This window comes from Podarcis tiliguerta, assembly GCF_965153285.1.
Source record: "Podarcis tiliguerta genome assembly, chromosome: 5".
NCBI lineage: Eukaryota > Metazoa > Chordata > Lepidosauria > Squamata > Lacertidae > Podarcis > Podarcis tiliguerta.
In genome coordinates, this window is record NC_139538.1 from 20,445,995 (window position 1) to 20,473,745 (window position 27,751).

At 38.9% G+C, this 27,751-nt stretch overlaps 1 protein-coding gene across 3 annotated transcripts in view; it reads right to left on the minus strand.

Annotated features, from left to right (window-relative positions):
- The window catches only part of RSRC1 (arginine and serine rich coiled-coil 1), a 161,138-nt gene that overhangs the window by 87,802 nt on the left and 45,585 nt on the right, over positions 1–27,751 (minus strand). For all 3 annotated transcript variants that reach the window (XM_083442932.1, XM_083442930.1, XM_083442931.1), the window contains exon 5: positions 8,459–8,495. In XM_083442932.1, the coding sequence (XP_083299058.1) occupies positions 8,459–8,495 (37 nt within the window). The remainder of the gene's footprint in view (positions 1–8,458; positions 8,496–27,751) is intronic.

Here is a 27,751-nt window from a genome sequence, read left to right on the forward strand (position 1 = left end):
TACAGCACAATAAACAAATTTACTGTAAAAAGGAAAGGCCAGCTTTAGTTTTATTCCCCCCCCCCCATTCCTTATACACAAATTAAGATAGATTGGAAGCTTTTATTGAAAAGGCTCTAACCCCAAATTAATATTGAGGGATACTCAATCCTAATATTAACTCAAGCACACCTTTTCAGTCTAATTCAATTTATTCATTAGCACAATGGACAATGATTTTGTAATCCAAGTATAAAAACAAAACCAAATAAATATATTGAGAAGGCTTAACAGGGTGGCTCCTCAACTTAGCCTCTCAGGAATATAGTGAGCATAACAGACGGGTGTGTATTACAAAACACTGAAAGAGGCGGGTGCAAGTGATTTCCGAACCCCGGGATTCATGCTAGCCAATTACATATGACAACTTACAATTCTCTCCATGACAGAAGCCTCCTTGAAATAAAAAGAAATTCATATAGAGTGTGTATGTGTGTGTATGAGATCAGGATCCAGCTGCTTCAAGGAAACAACAGACCCGAGTGGAAGGTATTAGCTGTACTTGAATGATAAGATGCTCTTGGTTTCAAAGTTATTAAAAATTGGAGGTATCTTTTCTGCCAGTGACAGTTTTCTGACAGAGTATGTCTTATTCAGGGTGCTGGTTCATACATGGCTGCCCACCACTTGATAACTGCAAGATGCACGTGTGAATGAGCTACCACATCACTCTGAATTCAAAGCCCTTCATCCACGAAACACCTGCAGCTGCAATCAGGTGCTGCATAATCATTCAATCAAGTGGTGGAAAAGCGAGTGATGTATAACTATGTAGCTTGGGGTGAGGACTAGCATGACCACTTGAATATCCTTTACAGCAGGGACCCTGTAACTCTCCAGATGTCGCTAGACTAAAACTCCCATCATTCCTGACTGGGGCAGATGGGAATTGGAGGCCACTGACTGGAGGGCCACAGACTGGTGCGAGAAAGGGAGTGGCAATTTGCAGAAAGCACGTCAAAGTGCAAGTAGATAAATAGGTACCGCTCCAGCGGAAAGGTATACGGCGTTTCCGTGTGCCACTCTGGTTCGCTAGAAGCGGCTTAGTCATGCTGGCCACATGACCCGGAAGCTGTACGTCAGCTCCCTCGGCCAATAAAGCGAGATGAGTGCGCAACCCCAGAGTCGGGGTCCCTTTACCTTTTACACATGGATTAGTTACCTATTAACTTGAACACATGTTATACTTACAAAGATTGTTGTTGTTATTTCCAGCTGCAATCTGTTTTAGTTATTACTATTAGTGTTATTAGTACGTTTTCCTAATTTTGGTACCCACAAGGGTCGCCAAGTCCAACCCCCTGAAATAACTGAACATTTAGACCATTTCCCCCCAAAAATAGTCAAGATCTAGGGAAATGCTTTCTGCAATATCTTTTGCTGATTTTAGCAACTGGATATTTGCATTTGTTCCATATTGTAAAGGAACACTAATGTTTTAAATAAATAAAATAATAACAATAGACTGAAATACAATTATTTAAACCACTTCATTGCTATTAAAACCACTGGTAACTGACTAAAATCAAGCGGTTTGACTTAAGTGGGATATGGAACAGACCACTTATTAATCTCAGTAAGGACAATTAAATGAAGCTGAGTGTCTCTAGGTATCACATTGTTTTTTAAAAGTTACTATACAGCATTGGAAATGCTGTTATTATTCCAGTGAACTCCAAGAGACCTAACCGGTATAATACAACATCAACACCATATCAAACAAAATCTATAAAAGATCTACTAAATAAAATTATTTGTGCACATTAACATTGCAAACAACATCTAATGACTATTTCAATAATTCATGCGAGCAGTTTGCTTGGGGTATAAAAAAGCATTGACTGTATGTGGTAGGGATAGACAAGAATGTAAGAGATTCATAAATAAATAAATTAAACAATTTTAACATGTGATGATTCTGTTTGCTAAACAATTACCTTATTAGAAAATTAGTGCCTAATTTTCTTAACACCTTTTTATGCCAAATTACATTTTATATTGAAAAAAATCCTATATTTTCCAAAAACATTTTCTTCCTTCTTCCAAATGCTGATACACAAGAGTTCCTTTTATATCACAAAAATGTCTTTTCTTTATATTTAAGAGCTCTAATTTTGTTTTTATTGGGACTTGATATCCATAATTCTCATATATTTCATTCAATGCTGTAGTCAGGTATTTTTAGTTTTAATTAAGAATTGCTTTAATTGGACAGTAGCCAGCAAAGTGCTACTTCTTGCACAGTGGAACTTCTCCCTCCTTCTCTCCCTGTGTGCCTTCCCCAAATTTGCTCCAGAGGATTGCAGAAAACCCCAGAACAGATTTAAGGGGTGCATGAGCAGAAGAAACCTCATTGTGCTAGCAGAAGCACTTCACTGGATTATTCCCACTATAAGCAATTAATAGATAAAATGCTGCTTTGGGTTGTCCCTATAACTTGCTTCTTGGAGGCTCACCAAAGCTTAAACTTCTTCAAGAGTGCTCTAAGATCTCAGGATTTCTTTCTTTGACAATTATTAATCTCAAGGAAGTGGGGGGTGTCTTTATTATCTACATAGGATTTCCATCCAGGATAATGCCCAAAACATACCAATTGAACAAAAGCCATATACACAAATGAAAATCATATAATACATACAAAAACCCAGGAAGACGTTTATAGGGCCATGAGTGGATGGGTTGACCAATCCTACCTGTTCCAGTAGCAGTGAAGCTTATGAATACTTTTACTGGCCAAGATACATGAAGCATGTTGCCCAGCAGCCCATCTTGGTGGTTATTGATTAACATGTTACAAGAGGAATGTCTACATTGCTGAAAGGCAGTGACTATACACAAATCACTCAAGGGCTAATAAGCTATTAATGACAGTCTGCCACTCCTGAAATGGTGAAATTTCTTTTCTTGACCACAAGGACAAGTCGGTCATTGTTCTAAAATGTCAGACGAGGAGAGGCTGAAGGAGATCAATTTTTCCATTTAGAAAAAGGTATGGCTCAACTGTTATTAATAGAGAAAAATATAGAGCTAAAGAACTAACAAGGAATATCTACTACAGTTGAAGGATAATACCTTAGCTAATCTTAGTATCATTCAAATTCAATTGTTTTCAATCTTATTCTTAAAAATTTAATTATAACTCTTCATCTCTAAGGCCCATTGCTGATACAACACTCCCAAAGACTTGTCTAAGTGATTCTTTACAGTTGAGGAGCAATAGTCTGAAATCACAATAGAAGCTTCTTCTCCCAAGTGCTCATGACAGAAGACCAATTCTCCAATGTCAGAACTTTTTTTTGTCAAAAAACCAAATCAGAAACATCTTCCCAAAGTAAACTACAGTGGCATTTGAAAGTCTCCAGTTTTCTGTTATTTTACAAAAGTAACAGAATCTAATTTACAGTAATGTAAATGAAGCTATTCATTTACATTTGAGTTAACAGGTCTATATAACCATCAAGTGAAAGCTGCATTGTGGGCAGTGAATCCCAGCAAAGCTGCTGGCCCAGATGGGGTGCTGGGAATAGTGGTAAAAAAATTGTGCTGATCAATGAGCAGGGGTCTTGACGAGGATTTTTAACATCTCTCTGCAAACCGCTTGTGTTCCATCATGTTTGAAAGCGGCCACCATTATCCCAATCCCAAAGAAAACAGCAATTAACTGCCTAAATGACTATAGACCCATTGCATTAACATCTGTAGTGATGAAATGCTTCGAGAGATTGGTCCTTCAACACCTTAGAACATGTTTTCCACTGGACTTTGGTAAACACCAGTTTGACTATAGGAGAAATAGGTCAACAGATGATGCCATTGCTACAGCTTTTCACCTTGCAGCGAGTCATCTGGAGAGACCAGGGAATTATTGATTATAGCTCAGCTTTCAATACCATCCTTCCGGACATTCTCATCGGAAAGTTAAGGGACCTAGACCTTTCCTCTAACATCTGTGATTGGATTAAAGACTTTCTGAGAGATCGGACACAAATAGGGAGGATTGGGCCTGTTACATCTACCTCCCTGAAGCTCAGCACTAGCACTCCACAGGGATGCGTGCTAAGTCCATACCTGTATTTGTTGTATACATATGATTGCATTTCATCCTACCCATCTACTGCAATTATTAAGTTTGCTGATGACACCACCATAACGGGTTTAATTACAGGCGGAGACGAATCTGTGTATGGGGGGGGAGGTGCTCAGAGAACAATCTGCACCTAAACATTGGCAAGACAAAGGAGATGGTGTTGGACTTTCGGAGGAAGAGAGGGGAGCTAGCCCCGTTGTATATCGGGGGGCTGTGTGGAGAGAGTCTCTTCCTCTAAATTCCTGGGAGTCCATCTTAGCGAAGACCTTACTTGGAAGGTCAATACAGCCCAGGTGGTTAGGAAGGTCCAACAGAGACTTCATTTCCTTAGGGTCTTGCGAAAGAACAATGTTAGACAGCAACTGATGATTTCCTTCTATCGGTCCACGATAGGAAGTGTCCTCTCATACTGTATTATGGTATGGTACACTGGTTTGGGACGCGGGTCCCAAACCACTGGTGTGGGACGCGGGTGGCGCTATGGGTAAAGCCTCAGCGCCTAGGACTTGCCGATCGTATGGTCGGCGGTTCGAATCCCCGTGGCGGGGTGCGTTCCCGTCGTTCGGTCCCAGCGCCTGCCAACCTAGCACTTCGAAAGCACCCCCGGGTGCAAGTAGATAAATAGGGACCGCTTACCAGCGGGAAGGTAAACAGCGTTCCGTGTGCTGCGCTGGCTCGCCAGATGCAGCTTGTCACGCTGGCCACGTGACCCGGAAGTGTCTGCGGACAGCGCTGGCTCCCGGCCTCTAGAGTGAGATGAGCGCACAACCCTAGAGTCTGTCAAGACTGGCCTGTACGGGCAGGGGTACCTTTACCTTTACACTGGTTTGACAGCCATGGACAGAAAGTCCCTACTGTGGGTGGGGAAGACAGCACACGATATCATGGGCTGTCCCCTGAGTCCGCTAGATGTCATCGCAGAAGACAGTTGCCTCAGAAGAGCAAGGAACATTCTTAGGGATGACTTACACCCTGGCCAGCACCTTTTTAATCTCCTGCCCTCCGGCAGGAGATATAAAAGCATGATAAGCCGCACCAACAGGTTAAAGAACAGTTTCTACCCGTGGGCCATGAGGCTGCTGAATGGAAGACGGCAACATTGTGGCTGACGTTCGAGGTTGGTGGTCGTATGACAGCACACAGAGTATAACAAGGACTGAGAGATTGGGGGGGGGGGGCTCATTTAATCTCACTGTAAACAAGTGGTACAGTGACAATAAAGTATTTCTATTTCTATTCTAAAATAAACAAAATTATATAATTTACTACCGTTATAGCATTTCCTACTTTACAGTAGTCAAGTTTTGTTGTTGTTGTTTGATCTTCTTGCAGTCCATGGGACTCTCAAGAGTCTCCTCCAGCACCATAATTCAAAAGCATCAATTCTTCGGCGATCAGCCTTCTTTATGGTCCAATTTCCTCATATATTCTCAACAAATTGAAAACTATGTAACACAGTTGATGTACACTCAAAATACAAACTAGTAAACTAGTTAATGTTGGTTACCTCACACTTCAAGGGGTAAAGGGGAAGGTTAATAATGGGTACTTGTTATTGTTCTTCTTGACAAAAAAACCCCAATGTATGAGCACTTATGCTTGTATACTGTAAAATCATAAATAAAACCTTTTTAAAAGCTATAAATCAGCATTCTATTTTGCAAGACAACTGTCCAAGACTTTCTGAAGCCAAGTATTTTTGGGTAATTTCATTAATGTTTCTCCCTATATTTTATTTGCAGTAGTACAGCCCCCACTGGAGGTTTCAGAAAGCCTCATCACAACCCTGGATTTGCATGAAGTGAGGGGGGATAGAGGAGCAAAAGAGAAGTCAGGCTGGACAATAGCAGTGGCATGGGAGTGAGAAGGGACACTGAGAGAGTGAAAGTGGTGGTTTAAAAACTGGTAAAGGAGGAACACCAAGGGCTTAAAAAAAAAAATAGTGTTAACAAGGAGAAATACCAGCTACACTGGAAAACTGAAACAATATAAAGAATTCACTGTACTAATTTCAGTTGCCCATGCTCTGATGACCTCCCATCTGGACTACTGCAATGTGCTATATGTGAACTTGCCCTTGATGATGGTCCAGAGGCTGCAGCTAGTACAGAATGAGGCTACTAGGCTGGTAAGTGGGGGCACCGCCAGATAGAACAATGGATCAATGGTCCTGAAAGCACTGCACTGCACTGCACTGGCTGGCAGTGAGCTCTTGAGCCAAATTCAAGGTGTTAGTACAGTAAACCCACAGCTTATGCACATTAACTTGTGTGCATTCAGCTTCATGAGCTTGGCAAAATAAGTTTTGTATGTTTTTTAAGGAAGTGGGCATTCCAGGAAAAAGACTTTGGCAATCCTAATTTGGCTATGCACAATTTTGGTTTTACAAGCAATCCCCAGAATATAACCTCTGAGTAAGTTGTGGGCTTCCTGTACTAGCATAAGCTCTAACTGGCTTGGAACCCAAGTAGCTAAAACGGCACCTTCTCTTGGACCCTACAATCAGCAGGGAAGTCCTGATTAGTGTTGTCATCAATGGGGGCTGCCTGGATGGCAGGGTTTTTTCAATTGTAGTTTCCAACTTGTGGAATGCACTCCTGACTGAGTTCCACCTGTCTTCCTCATTATTGACTTTAAGAAGAAATTTAAAAGCATTCCTGTTTACCCAGGCATTTGATGGCTAGAATACACTATTCCTGTCAACCCCGAAATCACTGGTTGAGACTGTCTTTTTAAAAATAAAAATAAAAAATAAGGTTTTTAGCTGTTGTTTGAACTATGTTTTTTTATTGTGGCATCTGACACCCTGGGCTACTTCAGGAAAAAGGGTAGGATATAAACCAAATAAATCATCCGCATCAGGTTATACATTGAATGGGGGAGAAAACTCGCACACAAACAAAATGGATCTTTAATTTTAACAAAAAGCCAGCAAAATTAACTTGGATCCAAAAAGCCTCTTGGTCAAATAGAAGGCACTTCAATTTGTTTAAGGTAGCTGGGCTAGCTCATATACCCATCAAGTTTCTCTCTGTCTCTCAGACACACAAACAGAACAATTTCTGCACAACTTTACAAAGAATTTTTGAGGGTTCCCTGCCCCTGGAAAGTTTATTTTAATAAGGCACAAGGGGAAGTGAGAAGAGGACAAGAAAGTCCAGTTGTCTGAAAGGAACTCTGGCTAAAGTTCTTTGGATCCAAGTAGTCATTAAAATGTAACATTCTCATAATAACTGTTAACATATTACATGTGATATATATCACGCTTGTGATAAGCATGGCGGTGGCCGAAAGGACCACAATAAATGTGATGTGTACCCCTGTATATCCTTGAGTGTGCTTCTAATACAGAAGGTATGGTAGCCTGTTACTTTATGAAACTGATGATTTTGCAAGTTGCACCCCCCCCCCCATTGCTACATGGTGCAAATGGCTACACGTAACACAGGTTCCCAACATGCACACTAACACAATGTAACAGAACACAGTGGGAATCACAACTTAATCAGTAGAAACTGCCAGTGCTAATTACACATGTGTATTAAACATGAAATGAGGTAAGGATGTATATGAGTGGTGGAAATTGGTGGAAATTGAAATGCTTTGTTTGAAATTTTATAAATACCATGGCCTGGACCACCAGGCGGGGTTGCAGTTTTGCGGAACAATCCGACTGTAACCTATTGCTTTGCAATAAACAACATTAGACTCCTAACTCCTCACGTTTCTGAGTCTTATGGGCGTAAACTCGGGAGATAAGCTTTTTTCTGTTTGACAACAATATAACTGTATTTAACACTAAGCTTTTACTCACAATTACAATATGCTTACTGAAATAATTTGAATTCTGTGTACTGTATATCTTAGAACTTAATAGAATTTAAATGTCAACACAATTCATAATATAAAGGCATTGTTAAAACAAAGCTGCGTACTTATTTCAGAGATCTCAAATTACTGAAATGCCATATTTATGCATGCAAAATTTGAATGAGTTTTAAAGTACAAGTTTACTGTTCTCAGATCAGGATATGCCAAAAATCCAACACCAAACAACATTTGGTTTATAATTAAGGCAATCATCAATCCAAGGATTACAGTCCATTTCATTTCATCTCTACATCAAAAAAAAAAGTAATTTAAAAAAATTAAAATCCCTTGAAACGTAAGATAAATGAAAATGTAAGTGCCTTCACATAATAACAGTAAGCTGACCCTCTGGGAAATGGTTGACTTTCTCAATTCAAGGTATTCAAAGCTCATTCAAAAGTGTTCATTTGGAATGCAGATATCAAAGATGATGCAAATATTCAAGAGAAAATTAGAACTTACCAGATGTTCTAATCCAGCTTTGATGTTTCCAGCATCCCTGTAACAGAAGAACAAAAAGTTATAAATAGATGCCAAACCTTTGTCTGCAATTATTTATGTGCAACTTGGAAAGTTGAAAAAGAAGAGAAAGTCATACCGTCTTCTGGGTATGTTTGTTTTAATATATGAATTGTTTAAATAATAATAATATTATTATAAGAAAATATAAATACACTAAATGGCAGAATGGCAGTCTTGCACAATTCCATTTTTTTCATCACTATGAGTTAGTCAGAAAACCATCCATTTATATCAGAAGGAAACATTTCCATCACCTAATAACAAAAGTAAAAAAAAAAAAAATTCTTCTTCAGCACTATTGTTATATTCAGATTCAATGTGTGTAAATTTGCACGTTAAGCAACTAAAATGCATAATATTAATGGATGATGATTTATTTAATTGAGTGACAAGACAAATGCAGCAAGGAAGGTATACTAAGGCATATATTTGCGTTTCCTACCCAAGCATACTGTAACAAAACTAAGCACTGTCAACATCAAACTAAAATAGTTACTACAAATTACACATTTCTAACACCAGCTGAATGGATACACACGTACAAACAGAAGAAGCTAATTTGATGTACACAAGGAGTTGGTTCTGCTGGCCCTCTGAGATGCTTTTTATGTCATCAACTGCAGTATAATGGTTTCTGGGTGAACTGTTTTACGCTAGTCTGAGCCTTTCTGAATTGCAAATTGATGCTATGGCCATTGGCATATGGTATCCAATAAGGTTCCCTCTTGTGCCCTTTGTTGTTCTTTCTTTCCATCCCACCTAACCCTTTCTCCTTTTGATCTGATTCCAAGGAAGCAGTGGAGATTCTGACCCGGTCTCTGTAATCTGTAAAGTACTAGAGGTAGCAGGTGAAGCTTAATCCAGACAAGGCAGGTTTCAAGGTTAAGTAAGGAGGTTCATCAGGGAATAGAATCACAGAATCATAGACTTGGAGGGGGACCCAAAGAATCATTTAGTCCAACCCCCTGCAATAATAATAATAATAATAATAATAATAATAATAATAATTTTTATTTATACCCCGCCCTCCCAGGCCAAGGCCGGGCTCAGGGCGGCTAACAAGCAATTCCTGCAATGCAGGAATCTCAACAAAAGCATTTGTGACAGTTGGCCATTCAACCTCTGCTTAAAAACCTTCAATAAAGGAGAGTCTACCTCATGTGGGAGACCACTGTCAAACAGCTCTTATTGAATATTGAGTGCCATAACAGGTGGACAGTTGACTTAAAGGAGCCTTACTTCTAACACTCAATTGATCTTCATAGCCATTAAGTGGAGAAACTTTGGGTATGGTAAAGAGACAGGGCTGGGGAAAGGGTATAAAAAGGTCTAGAGCAGGCATGGCCAGACTTGGCCCTCCAGATGTTCTGGGACTACAATTCCCATCATCCCTGACCACTGGTCCCGTTAGCTAGGGATGATGGGAGTTGTAGTCCCAAAACATCTGAAGGACCAAGTTTGGCCATGCCTGGTCTAGAGGTAGCACTGAAGGATGTCGTTTCCTGTGGATGAGAAGGGGTGAGAGGCTGGGCTTAGACTATGTACATAGGCATGATTTGTCACTCGGACAAATTACAATAAGAAAACTCCAGCACTGGATTGACTCAAATATGTGATTATAGTGCAGTAGTAACTGCAAATTACAACTGTGCCGTACAGGCACAATCCTAACTGTACAGTTATTTAAATACATCCTAGAGGGTTCAGTATATATTTTAGTAACGCTTTTTATTCAGGCGCCCCCTAAAAAACCAACCTGAAGCAAATATGCATACTTGCCTAACTTACATTTTTAAAAAATCATCACAGAAAAAGTTGGATTCAAACCCTTATTATAATAATCGAAAGTTACTTTACCACATCATGCATTATTAAAAGAGAATTCAAGCCCTGTATTTATACTGTTTGGTGCCAAAGGTCCTAATGAACTTAATTGCTAGGAAGCAGGGCCTAGGTCACTGATACAGGGAGCATCCAGCTAATGGCATCAAATCTGTCCTCTTCAGTGGTCTGTCTCCTGTGCTGTCCCTGTCATGACTTCATCAATATTTGTGCAACTCTTTTTGCTCTGTGCTGAAAGCAGACTTAATTCAATTATAGATCTCAAAACTGATAAAATGGTCCTGAAGTGGAAAATGGGAAGAGATTATTGGCAAATGAATAAAGATTAGCATCGAGCTAACACACGAGAGTATAGCAGGTCTTTTTTTTTTTAATCATTCCCTGTCTTAAGTCTTCTGGGAACAGCGAGTTTCCCTTCCCCTCATGCAGCACATCGATTTCTGAATTAGACTGCAATATTAAATAATTAATATACTTGCCATGATTGATGTTTTGCATTAGTTGAATATTAGGTTATCAATCAAAATCCACTTGGTTTAATGTAATAATATTGAAAAAGTGTCACTGTCTGTTCATCCAATTTGTAGTTGAAGGAGCACAGAGAGTAATATTGGTGTAACACAAGGTTCTAAAGCAGGAAGTGCTGTAGCTGAACATATATTAGGCAAACATTATGAGACTAACAGACACATCTGAGGTTGTCCTAAATAAACTTTGTGGCACCTGTCACTTTCAATACAACTTTCCTTCCAAACCTATGAATTTCATTCACATACCATATAGCTGCTTGCAGTTGCAAGCAGTTTTGGGAGCCTTTTTTTCCTGTTGGAGCAGCTGAATATGTAATTTTGAAACTTAAACAAATGAAGATTATCTAGCTAGCACACAATTTACACTTGTAGCCAGGGGCTAGAATATAAAGACTCCAAGATAAAGAACCAAGATCCAAGGAGACTTTAGATTTTGTCAAAAACCATTTTTTTACACCGGATGGGAAAAGTGCATTCAAAAATGAGGGTAGCTTCAAAAGCAGTTTGCGTTGGGGCATGGGGTCTGTCATTCAAAGACAAAAAAGCAGAAATTGCATGCAGCCCCTTATGAGCCGGAGTTGCTCTTAAGATCCAAATTTTAATCCTTGAGATAATTACCGTATTTTTCGCTCTATAAGACGCACCAGACCACAAGACGCACCTAGTTTTTGGAAGAGGAAAACAAGAAAAAAAAAATTTTGAATCTCAGAAGCCAGAACAGCAAGAGGGATCGCTGCGCAGTGAAAGGAGCAATCCCTCTCGCTGTTCTGGCTTCTGGGATAGCTGCACAGCCTGCATTCGCTCCATAAGACGCACACACATTTCCCCTTACTTTTTAGGAGGGAAAAAGTGAGTCTTATAGAGCAAAAAATACGGTAAACAATTAGTGTTGCACTCTTACCCAGGAACTGTTGTTACAACAGTTTCTGGTGCTTTTCAAGAATCATAAACTATGGTGAGACTTCTATGCAACAAATTATTCTTTTTACAACCAGAAAGCATTAAAAGTGACTAAAATCATGCTAAGTAACTGAGCAAGAAGAACAATAGATTTGTTATTGCTCGCAGATAATTGCTTCAAAATAGACAGTAAAAGAAAGACTTGCCAACATTAAAGTATATAATCATCAATATGTAAGTTCTGTACAAAGACTGGTTTTACAAATTCACTATACTGTACCCCCAGCTATATCTAAACTGGTCTCTCAAGCTTTTGGAAACTGAAATACAGTGGGTAAGAATCCAGTATCATTAAATGCATAGGAACATTCCATTGATTTTGCTAGAATGTAGATGGCAGCTATAATATATTTTGAGGTTTTTTATAGTTTATTCTCATTTTCCTTGACAGAGATCCTATATTCATGCTTTTGTTATGTGTTCATGACTTTACAAAACTAAAGAGATATTTCATAAAAATCCATAGGATGTAGAGAGGCAACCACTGCATTCAACTGGTTGCACCAGGTCCACAACAGCCTATAACAGAGCATTAATAAATCCAAGGGATCATAGCTTAAAATTGTTCAGGCATAGTATCGAAAACTACAAGATCTGGCATAACTGCAAAAGGTAGTATTAACTTGCTTGAGAAAACATTGTGGAAAGTAAAATTCAGTTCTTGAAAACATTAATTCACAAGCCAAAAACATGCAGATATGCAAGTATGTGAGAGATGCAGAATTCTTAAATACAGATTCATATTTATATAAATTGATACATACAACTAAGGTGTGTACAAATACTATGATGTATAACAATTTAGGCTTAGCAAATGCAGTTCAGTAAACCAGAGACTATGACTGATATTTAGTGTTAGTCCTACTCAGAGTAGACACACAGAAATTAATGGACATAACTAAGTTCATTCATTTCAATGGGTCTACGTTGAGTAAGTTTTAGTTGAATACAACCCACAGTACTTCACCTTCTGAATAGTGATTCAGAAGGTGGCTTAATTGTTATAAGAAAGAAATTCTTCATGTGTATAAAAGAAGGAATGCAAAGTAAGACAGGTAAAATGATGCCTTTTGTGTATCTCCAAATTCATCACAGTAAGGATAAGCATCTTCTTCCTATGGTAGTAACCATGTTATACTGCAAACCCAAGTATAATATTCTCCTAAACACTGAAATACTGCTGCAGAAAACCTTGTCATTTCTGATCACTGTTATCTCTTGGCCTTTGCATGCACACATTTATACACAGCTGTGAAATATAAGCTGCATTTGTGTACAGAAATAACAAGCTATGGTCATGATGGCTATAATCCTCACGGCTATGAATATGGATCTCTATTTCAGTAACTGGCTGAAGGAAACCTTCCAAAGTTCAGAGTACTTTGTAAAGCTAAAGCCACAAGTTTACTTAACAGTTAACCTTCGGCATATCTGCCCAGTCCATTGCCAAACACGTGAAACCAACCCTGCCACAGTGCCCTAACAAAGATCAACCACATCCTATGTTTAATTATGGACCACAGGACAAAACCAAACACTGGCATGTAAGGGAACTTGCAACAAAAGGCCTTTATATAGTACCATATACACCTGTGCAAATTATTGCTCTTATTCATGAAATAACCATTTGCAAACTATGATGGGGCTTAGGTCAAAGTTGAAGGTAAATGATGTTATTTCATTTCATTTCTATATGTAGGCAATAGCTCTAACAAAATGAGAAAAGGATAAATCACTGCACATGATGATACCAAAAAGTAATAACCCTGGAAGGAAGTCATCCTGAATGCAAAGTCAGGAACCTTAGCAAGGATGTTGAAGAAGCAGGCAACACACAACTGAAAGCCACACCTATCTAGACAGAATAGGAGAACACACCAGACATCTAGAAAGTACAAGGAGCAATCTGCCTGTGATGCAAGTTTTAAAGGAAAGGAACTTGTTGATTTTCAACTTTACACTGAAAATCTAGTCCTTCACCTTATCATTTAATTAAAAAAGAGGGTCAGAGCACAACTCTGAAACTTCACTGGCATTGCAGCAACCAGGAAGCAAATTTGGGACAGTAAGAATCCACTTTCCAATGCGCATTCATCCACCTCATATACAGAACATCATTTACATTATTGGTGCCCTTTATGACTCTCAAAAAAAGTCCCAACGATGTCCAAGATATCCTGCAGATATCTACTACATTCAACACATCCACCAATCTAGTTGTCATGTATTTGACATAAATTGGAATTTTTTATTAAACTCACCACTAATATTCCAGGGATGAAAGATGGGGGGGGGGTTGTTTCATTCAATAAGTACAATAGCTGCACTCTGATGTCACAAAGGGAATCGTGTCATAATGCAAATAAACCAAGGCAATCCTTGGGCTTGTATGCTCCGCCCCCTCCAACACACCCACCCATCGGCATTCAATGCAGCCTCATGGAGTTCAGAAGTTTTCACTTCCATTTTTATTAGCAGTAACAGCTTGACATATCACTCAAACATGATAAACTCTTAATTCTGATTTGTATGAAACCAGCAAACTTCATATCATGAGCAATGAAGCTGCGTTGTTTGTTTCAACAAACCACAGTTAAGATTAACAACAGTTTAGTGTTCAGACGTAACGTTAAACTGTAGTTAACTAAAAACTGAAACAAAGGCTTCCGACTGCCTCCCGAAGAAGAGAATGAGAAGAAGCTTCCCCTGGGCTCATTCACATCACAATAAACCATAGTTTAGAATGGGGTGTATATATAAGAAGTGTTTGGCAATTATTTTATCTGATACCATACCATCTGTGTTTATGGGTAGATTAATAAAACGAGTTGGGTAAAGCAGGTAAAAAAAATGGACTTTCTATATCATTTTTTTTTGTAAAACAGTGGTGGTGGGGATATACTTGGGTGTTTTGTTCAGATACAAGTAATAAGCAGTACCATCAGTGGATTACATTTAAAACTGACATTTTAAGTGTAAAAGACTAATTGATTTTCCATTTTCAGAATGTGTATGTGTTACATTCACCTAATTACTATTGTTCTTAAAACTAATAGAATTTCATTCTGCCAGTAACAATAAGTATTCTTAAACAAATGTACGTAAAATATAAGATTAAAAACTTCCTCACAAAGAATAAACTCCTAGAGAAAAGATGCAAATAAAATTACTATCATAATCTTTTGTTTTTTATTTGCAAGTATAAAACTGAAGAGAAACAAAAGCAGGGAACATAGCATCTGTCATATCAGAATATAAAAAGATGATCCTGGCACAAAATGAAAAAGCTGTAATTCATTTGCAAATCAAGCCTGCCAGTTCTATTTCAAGCTGGCGGTAACTGTCAAGAGTTAACAAGATAATCACTTTCAATCCTGCCTTCAATGGTACATTACACTGTTATTCCATTCAATAAGGCCGTTCTTTGGGGCACTAGATGAATGGTTTTCATTTCTAACTCACACAAAAAGTTGCAAAAAAATAATAATCCACGGGGCTTAAGGAAAAAAAATCCCTTTATGGGCATTTATCTGCCGGCACTTGCTTTTAGGCAAAATGAGATATTTGGACACATTGGTGTCCATTCATTTCCTCTATTCCTTCAGGTCCTCAGTCTGTTGTTTTAAAAACATTTGGCACAGAAGAATGAATTAGACACATTTTTTAAAAATGGATCATATTAAACAAATACTTCCACTTTATTAAGCTGCCTCATAAAGACAACAAAACATTTGAAGGAATAAGATTTTGCTAAGTTTTAATTTTTGGAAAAAAGAGAGTTCTGTAAGTACCATTAACATGAAAGAGATGTAATAAACTATTGCTCATTAAATATAAAGTTAACAATTGCTGAACATAAACTTTATATTAAATAAAAGCATTAACAACTGCTCCATTATCCTTATTGAACAATTTAACATATGGTATTATTTTTCTGCTTTTTAGCAGGATTTTTGCATATGTTATATCCACAAAATAAAAGGAAGACGTGTTTTCAGATATTAAGAGAAGACAGCTTTTGGAATCATGGTGAAATGCCAGAAACGTACTGTGGTGGTACAATAATGTAATAAGGTATTTGAAAAATCCGTCAATAAACCTGATAAATATCAGCTGAAAAGTTTTCAAGGGAAGCTTAAATATTAGATAACAAATATTACAAAGCAACGCAATGATCAAGAAGACACTGCTATCTTCTCATGGTTTTCAGATAAAGGTCAACATGGAATTCAACATCATTCTGTCAATGCAAGCTGTTCTGGGGGTTCTCCTGATGCTCCGAAGCAGATTTGGGAGCGGCACTGGGAAGAGGAAAGGGAGGAACTCTTGTTGCCCTAGTGGGAGTCCTTCTGTGGCTTCCGCAAGTGTGCCAGGTTAGTTGATTCCAGACCATAATGTCCTAGATGAGGTAAGTTTATCCAGCTTCATAATCCATACACACTATCATTTATTTCAGTGTCAACTGGTACCAGATTCTGAACTCTTATGACATCTCCACAAAATTCTCCACATCTTCTAACCGCAAAGGCTTACCTATTACCTAAAAATTTATATAACACTTTCATTAAATGGATAATTTTCTGTAAAATGAATCCTTGAGGCTACCTAGTGAAAAATAGTAAGCAATGTTGTTCCTGAATGTCTTTTGATCTAATAATAATAATAATAATAATAATATTTATACCCCACCCATCTGGCTGTGTTTCCCCAGCCACTCTGGGCAGCTCACAGCATATCAGAACATACTAAAACATCAAACATTAAAAACTTCCCAATACAGGGCTGCCTTCAGCTGTCTTCTTAAAGTCAGAGAGTTGTTTATTTCATTGACATCTGAAGGGAGGGCGCCACTACTGAGAAGGCCTTCTGCCTGGTTCCCTGTAACCTCACTTCTCACAGTGAGGGGACCAGCAGAAGACCCTCAGAGGAGGACCTCAGTGTCCTGGCTGAACGATGCGGGAGGAGACACTCCTTCAGGTATACTGGGCCAAGGCTGTTTAGGGCATGGGCCACAAGCAGTTTGACCGCCCACTCGGTTGGCTCTCATGCGCCGCGCTAAACCAGCGCGGAGCAGAGCGGTGACCGCCTTCCGTGACTCTGACCAGCTTCTCATTGGCTGCAGGAAGCTCCTGCAGCCAATGGGAAGCTGAGCATCCTCCTCCACACAAGTAAGAGCGCCGGAAATGGCGTTTGTACATGCATGCGCGCACACACACACTGGCCCACTGCGGCATCTGCGGGACCATGAACCAGCCCAAGCCACAAAAACTTTGCCGACCCCTGGTTTGGGGCTTTAAAGGTCAGCGCCAACACTTTGAATTCTGCTTAGAAATGCACTAGGAGCCAATGAAGATCCTTCAGGACCGGTGTTATATGGTCCTGGCAGCCACTCCCAGTCAGCAGTCTAGCTGCCACATTCTAGATTAGTTGTAGTTTCTGGGTCACCTTCAAAGGTCGTCCCACACAGAGTGCATTGCAGTAGTCTAAGCGGGAGATAACCAGAGCATGCACCACTCCGGTGAGACAGTCTGCAAGTAGGTAGGGTCTCAGCCTGCGTACCAGGTGGAGCTAGTAAACAACTGCCCGGGGCACAGAATTGATCTGCACCTCCATGGACAGCTCTGAGTCCAAAATGACTCCCAGGCTGTGCACCTGGTCCTTCAGGGGCACAGTTACCCCATTCAGGACCAGGGAGTCCCCACACCCTGTCCAACAAAAGCAGTACTTCTGTATTATTAGGATTCAACCTCAATCTGTTAGCTGTCATCCATCCTCCAACTGCCTCCAGACACTCTGGTTAACTCAGATATGAAGTACAGGTGTCCTCCCACTCACACAGAATCAAGGTCATTGTAAATCTACTATTTTAACTTACTAACGAACTAACGCTTACTTGTCATGATAGCTTCTAGAAGTGGCCACAAAGTTTACAGATCTTATCAAGTCGCCATAGGATGAGAAAGGCTTTGACTTCCATAGAGATTATGGCCCATTAATACTACAGTGCTTTATGGGAGACCGAACTACCTTCGATTTGAGGCTGGTCCAAGGCATTTTTCAGCTGGAACTCTGTTCTGGCACTTCTCAGGTGGATTCTATTGCCATTATAAGAGAACAAGGGAGGTGTTCATGGTAAGTTCTGGCACCTCTTTATAGAAAAAGAGCACTGGGTGGTCTGTGTTTGTAGACTTAGTTCATTAGTTGCTGCTTTGGAATTTGCATTAAGAGAAACTGTATTCATGCAACTTTGATTGTCTATAGACAAATCTGTATGTGTTGCGCTTTTCATCACAAGGTGTTCAAAACTATATTAAAGGAGTTTGTCATTCACGCAGCAAGAAGGAATGTTATACAAGTTAACTTTTTATGTACATATTATCAACTGTGTTTGATACCTTGCTAAGCAAAATTTAAAATGTGAGTGAACTGTACATTTCTGGTTGTTTTTACTGTTTAAAATATAAATTCCAGTTGCCCAGATGGCTAGTCAATAGCATTTTCACTAAGCTCACTTGCATAGTTTCCAAGCCACAAAGATTCTCTAAATAGCACACGGGCACAAACACACAGAGGTATTTGGGGAAACGGAAAGGCTAGATGTCTACCCTACAATTAAAAGAGGGGTGAGAGACATAAGCATAAATAGATAAAATATTTTTGCCGAGCAGTAGTTCCACTAGAATGTATCCAAATCAGCAACAAGTTGGGGAAACCAATTAACAAATAAGTTCTAAACTAAAAATGTCACGCTCTCCTAAATACAAACTGGTTTATAGTTTCATAAGCTTTTACAAGCAATTTAAAGCTCCTCAGATACATGAACAGAGTTGATAACATGATAAATGTGTATGTGTATAGTCACACAACAGAAACTTGCACTCAAAAATTTGACAGATTAATTAAAATTGATATATGATATTATCTCTCTCTCTCTCTCTCTCTCTCTCTCTCTCTCTCACACACACACACACACACACACACCTTACCACCTTCCTCATACAACTTTTCCCCATACAACTTGTCCAGGGAGGTCGGCACTGTGCAAACACACCTATTGGCTCCATCACTGCATTTCTACAGCACCATCCTCTGCACTGCCTTGCCTATCCCATTCTCCCTCCTGGCAAGCAGCAGAGGCCTCCACTGACAGGAGGTCAGGTAAGTGCTGCCACCCCACCCTGCCTCCTGATACAGTATCTTCAATAGAGGACTTCTTGCAGATGCCCCCATCATCTGCGATGAGGCAAGTAGCTACCAAAGTAAGGACCGTCATGCCAGCTAAGTGTCAGGGAGCCAGCCAACAATAAATCACAAAGAGAAAGTGAAGTTAACACTGGCCTCCCTCCTTCCGCCTCCGATTCTGATTCTGCACTTCTCTCCATCACAGACTCTCCCTGCTCACTAAACCTTGTTACCTCTTCAGTTTCTGACACGACCTCCTCCCAGGATTCAACCCTCTTCTCCCTTTGACCACTCATGGTCCCTTGGGAGTTCCACAGCTGGAGCCTCCTACCATTCCTCTGTCCAGCTAGTCTATGATGTCGATGAAAACTATTGCCAAAGAGGTGTGACTGGCACCTATTTTATTGTCCCTTTGGAGCCAGGCAAAGACCTTTTTCTTTTCCCAAGCAATTTTGAATCTTGCTGTCTTATGCCTCTTTTATGCACGTTGTGTCTTCTATCTTATTTTATTTTTTTGTGGTTACATTTTAATTATTTCATTCTCTTGTCTAAACCACACTGGGGATATAGCTTAAGAACACAATAAACCAACAGCCAGACCTACGGTTGCAAGTACAGTGGTGCCTCACAAGACAAAATTAATTCGTTCTGCGAGTCTCTTCATCTAGCGGTTTTTTCGTCTTGCGAAGCAAGCCTATTAGCGGCTTAGCGCTATTAGCGGTTTAGCGGCTCTTAAAGGCTTAAGGGATTAGTGGATTAACTGCTAAAAGGCTATTAGCGGTTTAGCGGCTTAGAAAAAGGGGGTGGGGAGGGGAAAAAAATCTCAAGACTCGCAAGACATTTTCGTCTTGCGAAGCAAGCCCATAGGGAAATTCGTCCTGCGAAGCACATTGAAATACGGAAAACCCTTTCGTCTAGCGGGTTTTCCGTCTTGCGAGGCATTCGTCTTGCGGGGCACCACTGTAGTTGTCACCCAGAGAAGACAATTATTATCATCATTATCATTATCATTATCATCAGATTTTGGATTTTCAATTAGAGAATAGAACAGCTCACATTAACAACATTAGGTACTAAAAATAATTTTAACATACAACAAACAGGGATGAGGAACCTGTGGCCCTCCAGATGTTGCTGGACTCTTAAGGCTCCTCAGCTTGGACAGCATGGCCAATGGTTAGTAATAATGGAAACTGTAGTTCAGTAACACAAGGAGAGCCACAGGTGCCCTATCCTGGCCTAAAATATTCACAAATGCATTATCTCCTAAGTTTTCATGGGCCCCAGTCCATCTCATCAGATAAAAAAAAGCTTATGACATAAAAAAATGTTAGTCTTCAAGTTACTACAAGATTCTTTGTCATTTGTGCTGCAGCAAACTAACATGGCCACCCCTAACAATTGTTCAAAATACAATGGATTGTGCAAGCAAAATTCCACTCATGAAACTGGACTTCCTCTTCTTCCTCTGCCCACCCACAAAATCTGTTCCCCCCATCTTCTGGAGCAGAATTTGAGGGTATGCAGGGAAGAGGAGGAAGAGGAAACCCTGTTGCACAAGTGGAAGTCAGTTGCATAAGCAGACTTTGGATACAACTGAATACACCTTGATAATTTTAGCACTTAAAACTTGCATGAATACAAAAAAAAAAAAACCCAACTGGAAACTAATTTCTTCATATAATACAGAGCAGCCTTGCCTACTTAATGGAATGAGCCCAGTCAGTTTATATATAATTATATTAAACACTGAAGCAAATAGAGATATTTTTAAAGATTAGTAAGGACGAAAGAATGCAGATTTAGTGTTCTTAGCACAAACAGCAATTGTATAATTTTTATTTATTAGCTGCAGCTAAAGTGCATCATTTTCCAGTTTTCTCTCCTAAAACTTTTTTGGTTTCATGCATCTAATTCAGGGGTAAAGGAAACAGCAAGCACGTCTCATCTCAGCATTAAGAGCTTGTGACTATCTGCACTCAATGTTTAGAACAGAAGCAGATCATGTCCATGCTGTGCAGAAAAAGATAAATTATAATTCCCGTGTCCTAACCTTTTATTGAACTTATTTCCTCAGAATTTTCTTGCAAATGTAGTCATGTAGGCCAACTGCCTGCAATGCAGGAATCTCAGTTAAAGCATACATGGCAGATGGCCATCCAACCTCTGCTTAAAAATCTCCAATGAAGGAGAGATCACCACCTCTCATTGGAGTCTATTCCACTGTCACACAGCTCTTACCACCAGATGTTTAGTCAGAATCTCATTTATTGTAACTTCAAGCCATTGGTTTGAGTTCTACCCTCCAGAGCAGGAGAAAACAAGCTTGCTCCATCTTCCACGTGACAGCCCTTTGGATACTTGAAGGTGGCTATCATATCTCCTCTCAGTCTCCTCTTTTCCAGGATAAGCATACCCAACTCCCTCATAAGGCCTGATTTCCAGGGCCTTAATCATCTTGGTCGGCCTTCTCTGCACATATTCCAGCTGCTTTAACTGTGGTGCCCAGTACTGGACACAGTACGCAGGGCTTTTTTTCTAGAAAAAGAGGCTCCAGAGCTCCCCTTTTTTTTAGGGGGAGCACCCACACAAAATTGTAAAGCTTTTTTCCCCTAGTTTGTCCGATCAACACAACACCACAGGGGAAACATAAAAACCGGCACTGATGACTACCACGAGCGCTGCACCGTTGAAATCACCCTGCCAAACGTCACTTCCGCCATGCAGCACAGAGTGCCACGCCATGTTTTTGTATCTTACAACAACCCTGTACAGCTCAACATTCTTATCCACATAGAGATTGGGGGGCGGGCTATGAGACAGTGGCTTGCTTACAGCCACCTAGTGAGTTTATGGCAGAGGCAAAATTCAAACTGGAGACTTCAGGATTCATAACTCAAGACTTTTAGCCACCAGGCTACACCAGTTGTTGAAAGCTGTGGATCTTTTTTACCCCACAGTAATACATACATTAAATATATATATATATCTGTTTCATAACTAACTATATTTACACTACACAATTAGAGCAGAATGATTTAAGAATTATTAACTTCAGTGCTACTTCTTGCCTTATTTTGGCAAACCTTTTTTTAATTATTCAAATCACACATGTGCTGTTTCTGATGGTACATTAAACCCTTGCGATAAAAACTCTCTAACTCTTCTTTTTTTAAACCCTTAAATTAGCAAACATGATACCAAATAATATATGCTATAGGCATAGGTCTTCTGTGAAAAGCTGGGCTCTTCATGTGCTTCAGCTGCGATATAAGCCACTGAGCCATGGCCAATGCAAGCTAATTTGAATAATCAATATGACAACCTTATTTTTCTAATGCAAACAGGATTGATACAGTAAGGTGTCTCACTGCCACATCACAGTCATGGCCTCTTTTAACCCATAATTAGATTTAGGTGATTATCCCTGCTCTTCCTTACAAGTGTACAGCTCGGATAAGGGATGACAAAAGCTATCTGCCACTTATTTATCCTTTGTAGACGATAGGTTATCCAGGGAGATAGAGGGTAAGATCTTCAAACAATTGTTATTCATATCATCTACACTTTAAGATAGTCACAGCCTCTATATGTGCTAAGTGAAAATAGCCCAGAGCAGTAGGTACATGAAGGATGCTTAAGAGCATCAGGGTAACACAGATGGAAATTCAAGGTGATGTCAGCCAAATTATGCCTATCTTAAATTGGTTATCAAAAAGAAATATCAGGCAATGGTGTTTTTTCCCAGATTACCACCATCTCCTTTGATTTTTATAACCAAGGTTTAACTTGTTTCAAGGATGTTTTTAAAATATAACCAAAACCTAGCCTCAGTAAAATCATATTACTAAAATAAGCATGGATAGGAAAAGTCTATGGTAGAAATATAATAACATTTAATTTACAACTCCTCTTATCTCAAGCATTTAAGCTACAATCCTAATATTTAAACAAAATTATAGCCATTCTTCATTTTGTTATGCCTAATAGAAAAGCTAATAAGATATAAAGGTGTGATCATGTTAGTAATATTTGTACCGCATTACATAAAAGTCCAAGAAAAAAGTATCAGGCAGTTTTATACATAAAGCAGGGTGAACATCATGCATTGCAGAAAACATTATGCTTAAACTAAGGGCTGCACCCACAATGGCCTACTTTCAATTAACTGAAAACATTAATTGAAACCAAATGAAATCATTTTCTCTTTGTGTATCTTACAACTTTTTGCAAGCAAAATGGGCATATTTCAGAATATATGTTTGTAAAGCACTATACAATCACATCTCCTATCAGTCCAGAAATTTAAAACTTAACCAATTCATTTAGATAGACTGATATAAAAATAAAGCCATTTATAATCTGTGCACTACATAAAATCAAATTCTGCATTCAAATTAAATTATATAAATCTGCAATTTTGCATAATCATCCAATTTTACATAATAACCCTGTCTAACTGACTCTGCACATGGGACCAGTAGATTTCACAGGAAGCTACTGTGGAGGTCCTTGCTTTCAACATCCTAGCAACCTAAATTCTGCTCCTAGGACCACAGCTACACTTCTCCATGTGACTGGTACCAACATGCACCACCACAACTGACTCCTTCCCAACACTTTCTACTTGGCTATCTAGGTGGTGGTCAGTTCACCCTGTGGTCCGTATGACCTACAAAGCTCAACACGACTTCGGACCAGGATGATTGAGGACTGCTTTCTTTCATACAAACCTGTAAATAAATATTTAAAAAAGAGTCTCTCTTCATTGTCCAGTCAAAATGTAAATTGGTTGGGATGCAGAAGGACTTTTCTGCAGCCACATCTTGACTGGAACTCACTGCCAAGAGGGGCCTCCCCAATGATCTTCTGCCACTATATAAACACCTTTGTTTCCAGCAGGCCTTTGATGCTGAGTTATTAACTGCAATCTTTCTGGCTTATTAGTTGATGGGCTTATCAGGTAGTCTATCTCATCTCATTTGTGATTGTTTCAAATTATTGTTGCTGTTTTAATAATTGCTTTTTTAATAAAATCTTGTAAACCACCTTGAGCAGTGTAAACCCTGGCTGGTCTCTTTTCAGTCAAAAATGAAGCAAGAAAAGTTCTGGTTGCAGAGGTGTCTCTCTTCTGCTTAACCATATACGTCTTTAGATACTCGCCTATAACTTCACCCGCAATGGCAACTTTTAATAGCTACATTAGTCTGCTGCAGCAAGAACAAGAAGAGTCTTGTGGCAGCATCCTCTAAGCCAAATTTCCCCAACTTTGGTTCCTCCCATCATCCCTGATCAAAGATGATCATCCTAGCTGGGGGTGATGGGGGTTGTAGTTTAATAAGATTCAAGGACCCAAGTTTGGGGAAACTAGTTCCAAATGCTCCAGGAGTTTTTACAAAGACTCCTCCACCTACAATCAATGGAAGGCTGTTTTCCCACATAATTGCCACAAAAGAGGACAATTTTTGGTAGGGGCCATGGCTGAAGAGCAAAGGTAACCTCCTCCTCCTTAGGTGCAATCTCTATGCCAAACATCCTCCTCTAGCAATTAAACTTCAACAAACTAAAAAATAATAATAATAATTCAAGCGCAACTGCTAGGGGTAAGAGTCTGCATGTGCACATGTAGGTATTAGATCTGTATTAAGTGTATTAGTTATTAGTAGTTACTATGTGTGAGAACTTATGAGTACACAAACATGTATAAGAGAAGTCCTACCCAGTTTTTGTAATGACCCTGCCCACTACATGTGGCCCCCAGAAGGGTAACCGTTAGACTAGTGTTTCCCAACTGGGGGGAAAAGTTGGGAAACACTGCGTTAGACTGAAATAGTTTCCCACTTTTCAGCTTTCAACTACAGCCAAGAACAGTTTACAGTCCATCATGGTTACCTCTCACAGGCCTCAAAAATTCAGTCTTTCCTTAGTATTAATAGTTCCGCAACCTCAAGCAACAACTTGCCACCTAACAAATAGGCCACCTAACTAAGATTCAAACACAATAATAAACCTCTGTAACAAGCCCATATCCCTACTATGTTCCATTTCTTATTAGGCACCGTCATAGTGAGACCCAGTATCATCAGTCATCCCATCAAGACCTGATTCACTTACATATCTTCCAACATAATATAGGCTATATTTGGCCAACAGTGTTATTCCATTTATAAAAGCTGGACAGGTCACTCTCTAATGCAAAATGACTTCACAGAAAAGATCTAGTGATGATGATTAGCAACCTATTATGGATAATCTTCAACTTTTTATTAGGATAAATATTTCATTTACACCAATCAGTATACCTGTTTTGCTTGTAAAAATGTTTTAAAAATCGCAGTTAGAAATGTCAACAGAGAGTGAACAACTTTTTCTGGTTGAAATCTGGATGCGATCTGGTATTAATCCACAAGAGGTCTGCACAAATTGTGACCTGTCATTCTGAGCATAGCCTGCCACATATACATACTGTGGACAGTCAGTTAGATGCCTGAAAGCTCTTTCCCAATCCATTTTGGTTGGCAGGCAAAAACAGTAGCTAGGAGGCTGATGGATCACAAATTGTGCAAGTCTAGTTCACTTTTTTAAAAAAAATGAACATTTACTTAGAGTGTGCTTTAAAGGTGTTTTAAAAAGAGTTTATTAGTCATCAGTTGCAAAACTCAATATGAAAATAGGCTCTTGCATTTTCACAGAATCATGTGAAAACACAAATAAATAATTGACATTATTTCACATTTCCTTGCAACCCAGATTCAGCAAGTGAGTAGAATCATGCGTACACAAATGCAAATATTCATTCTTTTTCAAGTACCGTGGTTTTTTTGTTATTCATCTGCAGTTTTAATGACATGAATGTCATTTGATGGAAAAGTAAAGGTGGTATTTAAACACAAAAGTGTAACATTTTATTTTCAAAAAGGCTGCATGCCCTTCTCTCTCAACAGCCTAGACAATTTGCAGTACTATCAGATAGTCGTAAGATTTTAGAAACACAGTTCTAACCCTGTTTTAATATTGCATTCAGTGTTATCTTACAACAAAAAGGTCACTACTTTCAATGAATGATTGTTAAGGACTTTTCTGCTTTAGTTGCCTGACAGCAAAATATTGGGCACATGTTTAGGTGATTACTGTATCTCTGCAGTTCAGTATCTGGAGGGTTTCTGAATGCTACTCTAACTACTTAAAGCCAGTAAAGAGATTACAGCTCACACTAACTGGATTTTCACAGCTCCATATCATTCAGTTTGGATTCTTCATACACAGATTAAAAGGGTCCATTTAAACAATAGCCAGCTGCTTTTTAAATGCAAGGTACTTGGGGGGTTCAAAATGCAGCTTTAGGTTTTAAAAAATCCCCTTTTAGGTAGGAAAAATCTTTTCTTGAAGGAATGAGTCAAATAAAATCCCACAATAACTCCAATTAAAGTATTATGAAAACACAACAATGCTGCTGGAAGTTTAAAGCTCTATAATTCTCAAATCCATAAACAGTTTCATATAACGTGTCTCTAAAGTTTCCAAATAGGTTAACAACTCTTTTTGAAAACAAGAAATAACAAATTAAATTTAAATACTCCAATACATCAATATGAATACAGGATTAAATCTTAAAAATGCACATTTACACTATACTCTAGTAGCCCAAATTCTTAATGCATTTCTTATGAATTCATAAGAATTAGATTATCTAGAAATTAGAGCCTAACACTTTCCTTTGCCAGCAAATATATATTTATTGCAGTAAAACATCACCAAACAATGTGACATCATGCTAATAATTAAGGAGTGTTATTCTAGCTTTATAGAAAGTCAAGAGACTTGCAGCCAAGTATTTGATTGGTTATGTCAAATCAATGTGAATTTCAGCCTCTCTCTCTCTTCTGCAGCTTAAAGCCTTTTGCTTCCCTCTTTTCTGTTTTTCCCTATTTTCCCTTGCTTTCTAAGGCACCACACTCAAGACTGTCTTTGCTTCTCATTCTTCTTGGCCACACCCTCAGGCATCTGCTCCTTTTCCATGTACACGGATGGCATTATATTATTAACAACAACAACAACAACAACAACAACAACAACAACAACAACAACAACAACAACAGTCAGTTGTTAAGTCAGTAATGATACATTGGGCTAAAGACTTTGGTTATAATGTACACTTAGAAGACTGGGAAAAGCTATGGAAAGAAGGTATAAACTTTACAGCGTGTAATGCTTTGAAAGAAAACATAATGAAAATGATGTCTAGATGGTATATAACACCAGTAAAGTTGGCTAAAATGTATAAAGTAAGTAGTAAATGTTGGAAATGTAAAGAAAAATAAGGTACATTCTATTACATGTGGTGGGACTGTAAGAAAGTAAAATGCTTCTGGGAAATGATATACAATGAGATGAAGAAAATGTTGAAATATGCATTTGTGAAAAAAACAGAAGCATTTTTACTGGGCATTGTAGGTACAGAAATTAATAGACAGGACAAAAATCTGTTTTTATATGCAACTATAGCAGTGAGAATATTATTAGCACAACAATGAAAACAGGAAGAATTACCAACAAAGGAGGAGTGGCAAATAAAACTGATGGAGTATGCAGAACTGGCAAAGTTGACTGGGAGAATCCGGAACCAGAAACACCAGGACTTCCTTAAGATTTGGAAGAAATATATGATTTATTTGAAAGATAATTGCATTAATGTAACATCACTTGTAGGTTTACAAGA